General features: G+C 40.1%; 1 protein-coding gene across 1 annotated transcript; it reads right to left on the bottom strand.

Annotated features, from left to right (window-relative positions):
- Positions 1–12,773: 12,773 nt before the first annotated feature.
- LOC138383175 (zinc finger protein 552-like) lies at positions 12,774–13,836 on the bottom strand. Its single transcript, XM_069467846.1, has 3 exons — positions 13,455–13,836; positions 13,361–13,420; positions 12,774–13,276 (listed from the first exon to the last, which is right to left on the bottom strand). Exons 1-3 carry the CDS (start codon positions 13,834–13,836, stop codon positions 12,774–12,776), a joined length of 945 nt encoding a protein of 314 aa, XP_069323947.1.
- Positions 13,837–15,498: the final 1,662 nt, after the last annotated feature.

The raw sequence follows: 15,498 nt of genomic DNA, 5'->3' as shown, positions 1-15,498 counted from the left end.
TGAATCCTCAAAGAATACTTAAAACATTTCATATTGATTCTTAAAACTGTTTATCGTTTAGATTTTAGAGGGAGATTAAAAAAAGTGTAAAATCCTTGCTACAAATTTGCAAACTTAGACTTTGTACACAGATGTGCCACATGTAATGACTCTGACTCTAAGAGAATTGAGTCAGAGTGTTTGCGAGGCCTCCGGTGTCAGATCCACAGGAACTCACAAAGACTGGTGCTCCTTAGGGGTACTGGTGGGTGGGGGGACATTTGTCAGGCCCACTCTTTGCAGGTGGCACGAAGGCTCATTAGCAGTCTCTGCATGGCCTTGGCAGTTTCCAGTCACCATTTTACAAAGTGCCAGCAAAATTTGGTTACCACGGTTTCTCAGACTCTTTCCCTTGTTTCTGGCTGGCCGATGTGTTGGCAGTCCAGTTCCTAAGGGGTGACTGTTCCCATCAAGGCAATGGCCACCCTAATTGGCACCAACTCTTATACTTATTAGTACTGTCAGCAGAATGGCTTAAAATTGACCGGGGATTAACTCTTTATCTACCAGAGGTAGTTTTTCTTATTAAGTATTTCTAATTATCTTTTTTGTACTTGAGATAGTATTACTGATCTTCCTGCAGTACTCTCAGCCCTGTGTAATACCCAGCTACTTGTCAGGCTTTTCTCTGGACTAGGGACCGACATTTCCAATAGGTTTGTCTGTGGCCATGTACGCAGAACACAATGAAGGAGGAAAACTATTATAATATGCTTGTGGTAGGGGGTGAGAAGCCTTCGGGGCTGTAAAAGCTTCTAAGATGAACTGTTTTGACCTGGTCCTAGATCCAAATTAGAGCTGGAATCTATTTTTTCCCCCACTGGTATCTTTAAAAGGGCCTAATTCATTTAAAAATGAAATAACAATTTATGAATTAAATCTTTTTGACTTTCTTACTGTGTAGCCTTATGATCTTTGGGGAGCGGATAGTTACATGGCACAGTGATTTAAAATTGGTCTTCTATGCCAGACAACGTTGTGAATTTGTACTTGAATAGCATTGTGAAGTCGCAGGTCAATAACACACGAGGAAACTGAGAGAAGGGTAAGTGACAATTACGAGTACTTAGCAAAAACCAGCTAATTGACACACTTTGCTTCTGAATTTTTAATCTACTTCGCCATATTGCTTTCCCTTGGTGCTGACGTCTATCTTTGGGATTTGTGGCCTCCTTCTCCCACCCTTGCCCTCGGAACTTTTAATATTTCCTCGTGTGTTCAGAGATTGGAAACTAAAACAAAAGCAGTAAAAATGCCAGCGATGCCTCAGTACCAGACGGGAAGTGTCTCCAGGCTGGTAGGGGCAGATTCAATCGCAACTCATAAATCTTACTTTGCTTTTCATGAATCTCAGCCTCGTGATTTCCCCCCAGAGCACTTATATATCAGTATGTTCATTAAAAACAAACAAACAAACTGAGCAACAGCAGCAGCAGCAGCAGAGGAACCATCACAACAAAGGGCTTAAGGGAGCTTCGTTCCCTTTTCCAAGTGACTTTTCCTTACAGTTGTCATTCAGGGTGGTTTCCAGAAATACAGTTCACCATGAAATGAGTGAAAAATAGTGATCAAACAACAGCAAGGAACCAAAAGGTTTGATTCCTGTTAGCCTCCTGTTCCTTATTGAGGTAAATTCGAGAAAACCTGTACTTTTTTTGATGGCTGTCGAATCTTTCACAAGTACTGAAATCTGTGTCTGTGCCCCCAGACCCTGCGGATTTTCACGTTTGGTTCAGCACAAGTTTTCACGTTTGGTATAGCAGGAGCATTTTTCTTGATTTAAATCCAGGCAGACTCTGCTTTGGCTGGGCAGTTGTACTCCGCTGACATTTAAGGCAGGAATTCCCTGGGAAAATAGTCAAGAGATTCTTTTGGTGCGGCTGGCGGGGCTCCAAAGGGTTTAGGATTCCCCTCTCTAGGCAAATAGAGAGAGAGGAAGGGAGGGAGGGAAAGAGAAAACAGAAGGACTTTATTGAGTGACTGTATTTCATCTGAAGCTTGTACAAAAACCCAGAAATGTGGTTGGATGACTGGATACTTTTCTAACCCCTTATCTCTTACCCAGCTAATATGACAGCTCAGAGTTTGGTTGGGTGTTTTAAAGGCAGCTTAGACATCCACAGTGGAAAATCAGTTTTTGGGGGGAAGCAAAGAACTTTGAGATCTAGTGGGTTGGACCACAATGTTTGAAATGGTCACTAACCTAAGTGTAGTCTGTAGTAGTAACTGGTCCAAAATTTAAATGAAATGTGAACATATTAAGAGCTAAGCCAACATTTTGATGATCACTATCACCTACAGGGATCATTACAAAACAGCTCAGAATAGTCATGGTTTTAGCAGACTAACAAAGATATTCCCAGCTTTAAGGTCAGAACAAGGTGTTTAAAATCCTGTGCACAAGGGGGTATGGCAGGAAGACCACGCCAAAAAGCTAGATGGTTAAAAAAAATGTTTTTAGGATAGTGCTAGACAAATGACGATCCTCAACAATCAAGTTTTTAGAAATGCTGTTAGATGATCCTTCTAATAATTCAGGCAAAATTTTCTCTTGCTTCTTTCCTAAATGATTGTATGTCCTCTTTAACCTCTGTCCACCCTTTTTCCACATTCATACAATCAGAAAGGCACGTCTGAAATTCACAGGGCCTTACAGGTGTCAGGTCTCATCATTGCTGGTTTCATCTTACCTGAATGTTCTTCCCTTTGCTACACTTGGCCTGTGTTCCTGCTGTAGGGACCATGCTGTGGCCACACCTTGTCAGTTCCCACCTTGGAGCCAGCTAAGGTTCCCTTCTCTCTCTGCCTCATGAGTCTATGATTGTTCTTTAAACACCCCTCAGTATTTATCTGCACCATGAAACTTGCCCATTGCAAACCTGCTTGGCTCTAGTCAATTAAAAACCCATAACAACCTGCAAGCCTATGTGATACTCTATAGTTATAATTAGGTAATACGTTATATTTGTGTCAATCACTGGTGTTTTGATGCTAGTTTAATCCTTCTAAAAAGTTCATATCTAAATATAAACTAAAGTCGTGGGTTATATATGGCCTATTACATTTCTGACACTGATGATAATGAAGATGATGATAAAGTGATGGTAATGATTTTGGTGATGACACCATTATGTAGTGGAAGAAGAAGGCTAAGAGTTGGCCATCTTGACTCCATCATTTATTATTGGCTGTAGACCACTTAACCTCTTTGAGCCCTGTTTTTTTTCATCTGTGAAATGGAGCAGATAATTATCTCTGTCCTATGTTTTTGCAAATTTATGAGAAATCTATGATGCCCTTCTTATCCCATTGTTGTTTGAACCATTTCTTATATGCTTCCATAATATTTTGTTTTCCCAAATCCCATCCTAGAAGTGTTCCCAGCATGCTGGAATCACTCGTGTACTTATCTAGCTCCATCTAGCACGTAATGGCAATGAAAGCAGGGAAAATTCTCTTAGTCATCTTAGTAATTAATGAGTCTTAGTAGTTAATTACTGTATCCCTGGCACCTAGCATAGATCCTAGCAAGACTCATTGTAAATACTAAAAAGCACTGTGAGGTAAACAAGCTAATGTGGTTCAAATAAAGTAGGGTTAGCAGGAGTGTTTTGCAAACAGAATTAATAAATATAAGTAATGTTTACTTTCTACCATAAAAAGGGCATTTATAAGTTAAGAAACTTATTCACGCCAAACCTTGAAAAAATCATGTATTCTTAATCTCATTATCCCATTTGCAGAATAAAATGATAAATTTTTCCTAGCTCAGGTAAGGACTTAGAAACAATAAGTTTTTAATGTATGTATAGTGCTTTAAAATAAGAAGTTGAGTAAGTGTACAGTATCAACATTAATGATAACATTTTATAAACTTCAAACAGAATTATTATGGATAATTTTAAGGTAACATTTTAGAGTTTAAGGCGGAAACAATATGTTTTAAAACTTTGCTTTATGGATTAATAAAAAATATCTTTCAACTTTATTAAAAAATAAGAAACTAATTAGTAGTATGTCATCTCCTCATTGGCTCAGTATCTCTTTGGGGATGATGACAAATGACATTTGTATTGCCCTTGCATTTCCACCCAGGCAACTGAATACTTCTGGGAATAACACCATGGAGGATTGAGAACTCTAGGAATTTATCATTTCTAAAGTAAACTTGCTCCTTGGTGTCACTCAGCAGTCGTCTACAGGTTCAGAGTCTTCTGTCTCCCTCATTCTCCAGTCAGGACCCTTGCTGGAACAGAAAATGACTCTTGCTTCCCCAACCAAAGGAGACTCTATTGAAAGTCTATTGAGGCTTAAAGAATTGAGGGGAAGATGGAGAACCAGCTTGCAAGTGTCATCACCCTAGGCAACTGCAGAAGCTGGAGGTACGACCTGGTATAAAGAATGGCATTGCAGCCTTCTGCCTCTTCTGCCATCACTGCCTCAAGATGTAAAAGCCCAGGAGGGAGATTCGATACCAGGTCAGGGAGAGACAGCTTCCATTGAGGGAGAGAATCACCGGGAATTATCCTCCTCCCAAGGCCATGCCCAGTGGGTGAGAGGTAGTAATGATGGAGCTAAATCATTTGCATGAACTCATTTAACACTTACCACAACCCTTTAACGGAGACACCATTACTATCCCTGTTTATGGATAAAGATACTTTGGCAGAAAGAGATGACGCTCTCTGTTTGAGGTCACATTGCTAGTGTATGGTAAAGCTGGATTCAGACCATGGCAGTCAGACTCCAGAGTTCTTGCTGTCAATTGGTTTAGCATGCCTCCTCTCCAAAAGGACTTTGAGATGCAACTCAGTGGGAGGCTTGATGTGGGCAGCTGAAAAATAGCAGATGTCCCTTTGCACTTTCGGACCTACCATTCTTCCACCTGTCTCCCCTTACCCCAGTTTCACATATGACACATGCTTCTTTCTTCCTTGTGAAAGTAGAGGCCATCCCTCAAGCACTCTGTCTGCTCCTTTCTCTTTCACCTACAAGCACAATTTCTAACATTTATATATCCAAAATGAAATTTTTGTATTTTTCCCTCTGTGTCAAATGGCATTTCCATTCACCCATCTACCTGAGCCAGAAAACGGAGTCATCCTGACTCCTTAGAACTCCACAGTCCCAATCAGTCACTGGATTCTCTCACTCTCCCCTTGTAATTATCTCTTGCATCTATTTCCTCTTTTGCACCCCATTGCCACCTTCTTAGTTCAGAATCTCAATGATTTACACTTGGATTATTAGCCTGCCAGAGGGCCTCCCTTCCACAGCCCTATACCCCTCCAGCCCATCATCACTGCAGGGTTAAGCTTTCCAACACATGAACCTGAAACTGACCTTGTGACTCTATCTCTTAAAACCCTTCAAAGGCTCTCCTTGTTTCTCAGGTGGAGCTCAGACTGCTGACTTTCACAGATCCCCTAGGATTGACTGCAGGTCTCTCTCCAGGCTCACCTCTCACCATCCCTGATACCCACTTTTCTCTCTACTTACATGGGACTGTATTAGTCTGCGAGGGCTGCATAACAAATCACCACAGACTGGGTGGCTTAAACAACATTCATTCATTTTCTCACAATTCTGGAAGCTAGAAGTCCAAGATCAAGGTAATTTGGAGAGTTTGGTTTTTCCTGAGGCCTTTCCCATATGGCGTTTTCTCTGAGTGTGCACTTCTCTGGTGTCTCTCTATGTCCTAACGTCCTCCTCTTGACATTTGAGTCTGGGGCGGGGACATAATTCAGTGCATAACAGGGACCTTTCCAACAGAAGTCCTGGGGCTCCTGGGATACTCTTTCTTCCCTTCTCTGCCTAGATAACTTATACCTTGTCCTTTAAGATTCAATTTAAGTTTCACTTTCTCTGTAAAACCTTCCCTATTCCTCTGATTTTATTTAGATGCCATTTCTCTTTTTTCCACAGCACCCTTCTAAAATAGCTTCATACCTCCCCAATTTCCAAGCATGTAATTATTAAACTCCCTGCATATTCTTCCCCCAAAGACATGGGTTGCCCCAGTAATGAGGTACAAGAATCAAAGGCCTTTATCACCAGTAATTAACAACACACTAGGAATGGTGCATGGGGTTGCATTACTTATTATAAATAAGGTTGTGTTAGTGTTAATTACACTGCCCTATAATTAATGGTTTACTTCTCTATCCTTAATTCAAGAAATATGTTATTGAGGGCAGAGATTGTGTGTTAGTTGTTTACGTGAACCTAGAAAATAAAAAGTGGTCAATACATTTTGGTTGGTTGAATGAATAAAGGAATGAATGAATAGTTTACAAAAGTGGTTTCACATATTTTTCAATATGTTTACAAGATAAGCAGAGTTTCACTTCCCTGGTTTAGATCTGAGTTAATGGGGAGTTTAAGTGACTTGGAAGGTCAGAGGTTAATTGAACTGGGTCCTTCATACTATTACACTAGAACATTCCCTGTCTACTATGCAGCTGTTGCTGCTTTTAAAGCACATTAATTCCTTCAGAGTACAAGTGTAGCTTTTCATATATTATCCCATTTATCTAAGAGACACATAAAAAAGTGTGTGCTTTGATCTTCTCTTGAAAGTAAAATGATAATTTATAGAGAAATTGGTTAATTTCAGAATGATTTGTTAAAGTCAAACACAGAGTCTTATGCTGGTTAACTGGTTAGATTACCTTTTTTTAAAAAAAAATAATTCTCATTTCAAATGGGAAAGACTTCTCTAAGAACAATTTAATAAACCAGTGATGTACTGACATAATGACCTATGATTTGCATTAATACTAAGAGCAGTTGGTACAATAGAACACTGTAACAAGGTCTAAATAACTTCATAGATGTACTCAGTATGTACTTTATATTTTTGTTGTAATAATTTTTTGAGTATAAGAGTGAAAAAAAAAGCCATGCAATTTCACAGTTATTTGGTAGTTTTCGGAAGAGCTGTCGCAGCTAAATAATGAGGACAAAAATTAGAGAGTGAGGAGAAAGTAGACAGCAAAGAATCGGAAGTCGAGAGTGAAGGCAGGATGTGCATATCAGCGGACTGGTGGTTCTCAGCTAAGGATGCACATCATATTCACCTGCACAGATGTAAAAATTACAGATCCCTGTGCACCATTCGCAAAGGTTTCTGGTTCAATAGATCCCAAGTGGGACCTCAGCTTCTATACTTTTAAAAAGCATTATGAGTGATTAAACCTCTGATTAAAAATCATTAATGTATATCTATCACTTTATTAGTTTGATTGGTGCAGTAATGAAGTAAATAACATTAGGGTAAGTGTTATGGACTGAATTGCATTCCCCCCAAATTTTTATGTTGAACCCTAACCCCCAATGTAACTATATTTGGAACTAGGGTCTTTAAGTAAATAATTAAGGTTAAATGACGTCATAAGGATGGGGCCCTAATCCCAAAGGGCTGGCGTCCTTATAAGAAGAGAAAGAGACACTGGAGTCTCTCCCCCTGGACTTGCACAGAGGAAAGGCTATGTGAGGACACAGTGAGAAGGTGGCTGTCTACAAGCCAGGGAGAGAGGCCTCACCTGAAACCAGTCCTGCAGGCATCTTGATCTTGAACTTCAGCCTCCAGGGCTGTGAGAAATAAATGTCTGTTGTTTAAGCCACCCAGTCTGCGGTATCTTGTCAGGTCAAGCTGACTAAAAACAAAGCAGAGGACTTTATTTCTAGGGTACTGGAATCTATTTCTAGGGTACTGGAATCTAACCAAGTAAGGAGAGAATGAATCAATAGCAGTGAATAGGAAAAAATGAAAATTATTAAAGAGGAAGGTACAGTTAAGAAAGCCAGAATCTGGAAAACGTGAGAACTGGGACTACAGAAAGGTGGTCAGCCTTGGAGAGAACCACATTATAGCTTTTCTACATATTTCTTCATTTTACCTTCCTAAAGCCTCTGTGTGATAGGCAGATGAGGAAAAGTGATTTCATCAGGGCTCGATTTGTACGGCCGTGAAGTGGAAGACCTAGGACAAGGAGCGTGTCCTAATTAGTATTTCCTAATGAGCTCTCTTCTGTGCAGCATTTCACAAACTGCTACCATTTCAGTGCCACTTTCACCATTTTTGCCATGTCTAAGACAACTCCTTACTAAAATTATATATATATGCACATACATATATTCAACTCAGATTTTTACTTAGCATCAATATATGCAACAACAACAACGAGGTTTGGCATGCTGGTTATATTTTTATAATGCATATTAAATTCAGTCCATAGCCTTCAGAAAAGTCCATTGCATGGACCACGTAAAGCCATTGTGCACACCATCAGTGGCCTATATGCTGCCTCCATGATGAGGAATGACACTGTTTTTGAGAAAAGTGGAAAGGAAGAGGGGATTCAGAAGGAAATGCCTTATATTAAGATGGAGATGAAGGTTTCTGTGTATCTCATTTGAAGGTGGTAAAAAATGGTTAGCCCCTCAGGCTGTACAGATCAAGGAATGTTTGATAAGGCATCACAGGAATCACTACAGAATTCATTACTTCAGAATGTAGGTTTTGCATTTTTCAAGTGAAGGTTTGGGCCCTGCTGTCTATGGGTACCTATCATGCAGATCAGCAAAGGATGAAGGTAGCAGTGCCCCCCTTAGACTCAGGCAATGGGGGCCCATGCTCTGGGCTCCTGTTTAAGAATGCTCTGTCCTCCTCTGGGTGCACCATCATCTTCCTTAGGTATATCCTTTAGACCACATTCACCAAACGCTGAGCTCTCTGGAATTCTCTGCTCTCAGGGCCTGGGCCTTTTCTTTTGCATTTCTCTCTCCACCTGAACTACACTGCTGATGTCTACAACCTTAGAGCCCAGTTATGACCAATGGACAGCTGTTGGCAGGTGTATGTGTATGGACCTTGGACTGAGGTGTTCACACACATGCATGTGAGGCTCCTCGTGGTGCACAGTGGAACCAGGAGAGGAGACAGAAGGGAGGGACCCAGTCATGCAAATAGTAGGAATGGACTTTATTACCCAAGGCTCAGAGAACTAAACAGAAGAAAGAGAAGCAATGCCCAGAGAGCAGGAGTTCAAAGAGAACATGCACTGCAAGTTCTATCATCTCTACCTATTTATCACTTCCTGGTAGGAATAGAATTATCTGGAGCTATGCAAATATTGTGATGAAGACTCCACGTAAAGTGGGAACCTTGAACAACTGCAGACTGAGAGATGGAGCACTGTGTGCAATTAGTAACCATGGCCAGATTCACAGCAGTCACCACTGTGACCATTTTGACACAGACCCAATTGGAATAGGGTAAGGTAGGACACAGAGGAAGAGTAGTAAAATTAGTGGGCACAAAACAACAAAAAGGGCCTGAATGGGATGAGCACAGAAAATGTTCCCTTGATTGCATTTGGCTAAGATTTTTCTCCAATTCTTTGGGGGGAAAAAAAATAGAAGTCACTGTAGAAAGGACACTAAGTATTGCGGGTTTGGGTTTCAATCAGATGCATATGTTTTAAACAAACTCTACCTCTCAGATATTACGGAAGACACAGGCATACATAAAATAGTGTGAAAATCAATTCCTGAGGGGACAGAGTGGGAGATGGGACTTCTGGTGGAAAAGATGTAACATAGAGATTTGGGGTAATGTGTTTGGAGAATAGCTAAGGAAGGTACATAATACTACATAAATAATAAGCTTTTGGTCAGCTAGGAGCACATTTGAAGCTAGCATGAGTTTGTAGGGAGATCATCAAGATTCTATAGTTTTCTTTAGTGACGCTCTGAAGTTGAGTGGAGGAATAAGAAAAATGGGTGGAGGCACCTGGATCAAGCTTGGCACAGTGCCCACCTAAAAAAATCCAGTGCCTGGTGAGAGCAGCATTGATCTGGCTGATCATGCTGCCTGGGCTAATCATCGTCAGCATAATCACTAATGATTGTGTTTGAGCTCTTATTAATATGCCAGTTTCAGTTCTTAAGTGTTTAAGTGGATCATCTCTGGGCTGGGCTGGAGTCATGTGACCACAAGAGAGTTAGCAGACTGGATAAGAAGGAGGGGCAGAGTGATTCCAGGACTTGGAGAAAGTTTCAGAAATTTGTGTTCAGTTGCCTCAACTTATACTGGAGATGAATGGAATTTCAGTATGAGAAATTTAGCTCTAGAGATTTGACAATTCCAGAATTAATATTGCTAAAATGTCCATACAGATTTAATGCAGTCTCTATCAAAATTCCAATGACCTTTTTTACAGAAATAGAAAAAAAAAAATCCTAAAATTTGCATGGAACCACAAAAGATCCTGAATAACCAAAGAAATCTTCAGCAAAAAGAACAAAGCTGGAGGTATCACATTATCTGACTTCAAAATATATTAAAAAGCTATAGTAATCAAAACAGCATAGCACTGGTATAAAAATAGATGTATAGACCAATGGAATAGAGAGCCCAAAAGTAAATCCACATATTACAGTGAACTGATTTTGACAAAGATGTCAAGAACACAAAATGGGGAAAGGACAATTTCTGCAATAAACAGTGTTGAGAAAACTGAATATCTCCATGCAGAAGAATGAAATTGGACCCTTATACCATATATGAAAATCAACTCAAAATGGAATAAAAACTTAAATATAAGACCTGAAAGTATAAAACCACTAGAAGAAAACACAGAGGAAAATTCTATGACATTGGTCTGGGCAATGATTGTTTTGGATATGACTCCAAAAGCACAGGATAAAAAAGTGAAAATAAACAAACAGGATTACATTAGACTAAAAAGTTTCTGCACAACCAAGGAAACAGTCAACAGAGTGAAAAGACAACCTAAAGAATGGGAAAAAAAATATTAGCAAAACATACACCTGATAGGTAGTTAATATCCAAAACATATGAGGAGCTCAAATGACTCAATAGCAAGGAAACAAATAACCTGATTAAAGAAAGGACAAAGGATCTGAATAGATGTTTTTCATAAGAAGAGATACAAATGACTAACAGTATATGAAAAAATGCTCTCCATTGCTGTAATCAAAAGAGAAATGAAAATTAAAATCACAATAAGATATCACTTCATACCTTTTACAGTGGCTATTATCAAAAGATGAAAGATAAGTGTTGGCAAGAATGTGGGGAAAAGGGAACTCTTACACTGTTGGTGGGAATGTAAATTAGTACAGCCATTATGAAAACAGTATGAAGATTCCTCAAAAAATTAAAAATAGAGCTACCATATGATCTAGCAATCCCATTACTGGGTATATGTCCAAAGGAAATGGATTCAGTATGTCGAAGAGATATCTGCACTCTCATGGTTATTGCAGCATTATTCACTAGAGCCAAAATATGGAATCAACCTAAGGGCCCATCAGTGGTTAAATGGATAAAGAAAACATGGAATCTATGTACAGTGGAATACTATTCAGCCTTAAAAAAGAAATAAAATCCTGTCCTGTGCAATAACATGGATGAACCAGGAGGACATTATGTTAAGTAAAATAACCCAGCCACAGAAAGACAAAGACTGCATGATCTCACTTATATGTGGAATCTAAAAAAGCTGAACTCCTAGAAGTAGAGAGTAAAATGGTGGTTACCAGAGGCTAGCGGTAGGGGATTAGGGAGATCAAAGGACACAAAATTCCAGTTAGATGAGTGGAATAAGTTCAAGACATTTGTGTACATCATGGTGACTACAGTTAATGATAATACATTGCACATTTAAAAATTGCTTAAAAAGTAGATTTTAAGTATTCTCATCACACAAAATGATAAGTATGTGAAGTAATGTGTATGTTAAATAGCTTGATTTAGCCATTCCATGTTGTATACATATATCAAAATGTCATGTTGTACACATGTATATATATAATTTTTACTTGTCGATTAAAAGAAACAAATACATTTTTTTCTATATGAAGAATTGTATTCAAATGTAGCACTTTTATTTACAACAGATGAAAACAGGAAGCAACTGAAATATTCATAACAGATGAATGAATATACAAACAGTGGTATTTTATAACATGTCATACTTCTCAGCAATATAAAAAGGATGAACTACTCATTTATCATCACTGATGAATATCAAGATAAATAAGTGTGGCAATTCTATATTGACTCTGCCAACTCTCTCCATGCCCTAAGTGGGGCAACTGCCTCTGAGGTAGCAAATATTAATAAGTCAGGAAGGCCATTTCCACCTGATAAAATTGAAATCCTTGCTGGTCACATGGGCCACATCACTAAGCTAAGAGATCTCCCTTGTCCCCATCCTCTTCCTCCTGCCAATGCAGGAATGGCCTCGAGGTGAACAGACCAGAAAAGATACAGGGATCCATAAAACCTTCATATTATTTCCTCTGACAATGACATCTCTTATACAAAATTCATAATAAGGAAGTCCCGAGAATTTGTAGACCGGCTTATCTGTCACAGACATAGTGACTGGATCATCACGGATGCCCTTCTTTTAGACGCAAATTCCAACTACATTGCTGCAGTCTCTCCCATTGCCTATCAATGCAGCCGTTCTATAAAAGTTATGATTTTCCCCAATGGCCTTATAACCTGTGACACTGCCCTGCACAATGCTGGACATTGGGGCACAGGGCTGCATTGTAGGACCTGGGGAACAGATTTTCCACACCAGTGCTGATCACAGTGCAATATCCCTTGTAAACAAGACAAGAACTTCCTGTGGCTCTCAAAAGGACCAGACGTTGTTACAAAAACTGCCCCCTACTCAGGTTGACCTATAAACTCACAAATTATTGTAGTACCTAGTTTGTAAATAAAAACCACAGAGTTTGAAGTCTTTCTTTGGAGGTCTTGGGAAGTCTTGATTAATGAAACTGGAGGTTTCAGCGAAGGATTTCCTACATTCACTGCACTTGTAAGGCCTTTCTCCAGTGTGAACTCTCCTGTGTTTAGTGAGTGTGGAGTTTTCAGCAAAGGAGTTCCTACCTTCACTACACTCACAAGGCTTTCGTCCGGTGTGAACTCTCTGACAAACACGGAGCTCAGAGCTGTGGGTAAATGCTTTCCCACATTCATTGCATTTGAATGGCCTTTCTCCAGTGTGAACTCTCTGGTGTTGAATGAAGTGGTTCTTGAGCCTAAAAAATTTTCCACAAGACTCACACTCCACATATGGTCTTTCTCCAGTGAGAATGCTCTGGTGTACAAGGAGGTGAGTCTTCTTGTAAAATAATTTCCCACATTCACCGCAATTGTAAAGTCTCTCTCTAGTGTGAACTCTTTGGTGTTCAAAATGGTAGGACTTGCATCTAAATGATTTCCCACATTCTGCACATTCATAAAGTCTTTCTCCAGGGTGAACTCTCTGATGATTATTGAAGCTACTCCTTTTGCTATAGGATTTCCCACAATCATTGCACACATACCATCCTTCTCTAGGGAGAGGCTTCTGGTGCTGAACAACTGTTTGGTGCTGAAGGCTTTCGTGCATTCTCCAGGGCTCTAGTCAGTTTTTTCCTCTGAAAGGGTGGTCTCTGCTTGGTTTCACTGTTTGTCTTCTCCCCAGTGTGCGTGGCCTCTTGCTGGCATAATCCTGAGCCGGGCAAAAAGTCCTTCCCAACCTCACAGAAGACAAGTGGCTCCCCTGACACACGGGACTCACATCTCTTTACAAACGATGTTCTCCAGACACTGCCTCTGTAGGGTTTCTCTCCAGTGTGCGGCTTCTGGTGCTGATAAGTTTGCACCTTCACACAATTTCTCCCCACCTTATTCAGTTTCTGCTTGTGGTGTGTTCTCTGGTGCTGAGCCAAGTGCAAAACGTCTCCTGAGATTGGGTCACGCATTTCATAGGAGTGGGCCTTTTGGGGACTCACATCTGCCCTAGGTCTCCTGACATGAGATTCTCTTTGACTAGAAACGCTCTGCTGAGAATGTGCTTCATCTTCTGCTCCACACCAGCGACATGAGCTGGATCCCTCAGCTTGGGCGACTGGGCGGGGACCGGGCACAGCTGTCGCTCTCCTGGCCCTGGTGCTGGTCACGCTGGGCGCCTTTGCCGAGCTTCAGAGCCACCTCCGTGCAGTGGGGACAACTATCCACCTTATGGTTCAATCATCTCTGTCCCTACCCAATGCTCCAGGGCCTCTCACTGGACACTCAACACCCACCAAAACGGCTGCTCCTCAAACAATTTTTTTTTTAATTTAAAAATGAAACAAAAAGATGACACAACTCCAGAATGAACAACTGAGATAAGCTATGGTGATCTTCTCTGAAGGTCATTTAAAAAATGGTTTAGATTATTTTGGCTATTTTGGAATATTTTTGGTGTGACCTTGTTTGGAAACAGGGTTATAAACAAGACGTTCACCCCGAATCCCTTATCTTTAGATATGTGAAATCAAGCTTAGTATTTTTTTCATTTTGTTTTGAGTTAGGTTCCCATTGATAGAAAAAAAAGGTCTTAATCCCTCATTATTTAGAATTGAAAAGACCCATTTTCAAACAAAATAATTTGTCTATCTGTGCTGTGGTTAAGAATTACAGATGTCTGTGACAGTGTTTCCTTCATCAAGTGAAAAAAAAAAAATTCAATCCAGACTGGGCTAATCTTTCATTTGGCTGAGATTTGGCAACATGGCCATATCTGGGAAGCAATGTGCTGACATTTCCAGAGGATCTTAATTGGCATTTGTGATGACTAACTTTCTGACTTAACATGTTTAAAGGCATCTGGAAAAAGAGATGCAGATTTTAGCCCACCTGGCTTGTTTGTGGGCACAGAACAACCTTAATTCAGATATCGCGGAAGTCAGCGGGCCATGCAGGCAGAATCTTCTGTGGAGCTGATTGTTCATGCATGGCAAAACTCTCTTTCAATTACTGAAATCAATTTTTTCCAATGCCTTAAAGCAGGGACCATTCTGAGGCCTTTGAAGGCAATTTTTCATTTTATTTCTTTGCAAACTGACACATTGCTGTATTTTCTTTGTAACAGAAGAGCTGATTGGAAGCAGTTTGCTGCTCAGGCTAGCTCCTGCCTCCCTACGTCTTCCAGCCTCTTCTGTCCTGGATCCTGGGACTCTCTGAGCTGCTCTGTGCCATCTGTTAGAATCCCAGAATGCCTTTCTAAATAGGATATGTGTGGTCGAGTGGTAAATACTGGGTGGATTTATGATTTAACTGAGCAGATTCTTTCCCCAATATCAGTACCAAAGTGATTGTAGTGATTCCTTTGTTGATTTGGTTGCTTGGAAGGTTCTAAGAATTAAGCAAATTGTTTTCAAAGAGTTTTCATTTTCTACCTATGTAGATCATCTACTCAAAATCTTATTTCCCAGTTTAAATAGTGTTGTAGCTACTACGTTGTACTTCCCTCAGTAATCTCTCCACTGTAAGAAAAATGTGTTTTCTTCTTTAGTGATAAATACTAAGTTCATTGCATTTCTCAGAACACAAACATTGACAATTGATAGCCTCCGTGCATCTCCCCAGTCCTCAAGTCT

Source organism: Eulemur rufifrons, chromosome 5 (genome assembly GCF_041146395.1).
Source record: "Eulemur rufifrons isolate Redbay chromosome 5, OSU_ERuf_1, whole genome shotgun sequence".
Classification (NCBI taxonomy): Eukaryota; Metazoa; Chordata; class Mammalia; order Primates; family Lemuridae; genus Eulemur; species Eulemur rufifrons.
The sequence above is the reverse complement of the archived record's forward strand: the minus strand, read 5'-3'. Positions and strand labels throughout refer to the sequence as shown.

What these genes read in the sequence shown, in the direction of transcription:
- LOC138383175 (XM_069467846.1), bottom strand. Translation starts at nt 13,836, where the DNA reads ATGCGTGACCCAATCTCAGGAGACGTTTTGCACTTGGCTCAGCACCAG. An exon ending in AAAGCCTTCAGCACCAAACA is followed by an intron (nt 13,421 to 13,454) that starts GTTGTTCAGCAC and finishes TCCCTAGAGAAG; the next exon opens with GATGGTATGTGTGCAATGAT. An exon ending in AAGGAGTAGCTTCAATAATC is followed by an intron (nt 13,277 to 13,360) that starts ATCAGAGAGTTC and finishes ACCATTTTGAAC; the next exon opens with ACCAAAGAGTTCACACTAGA.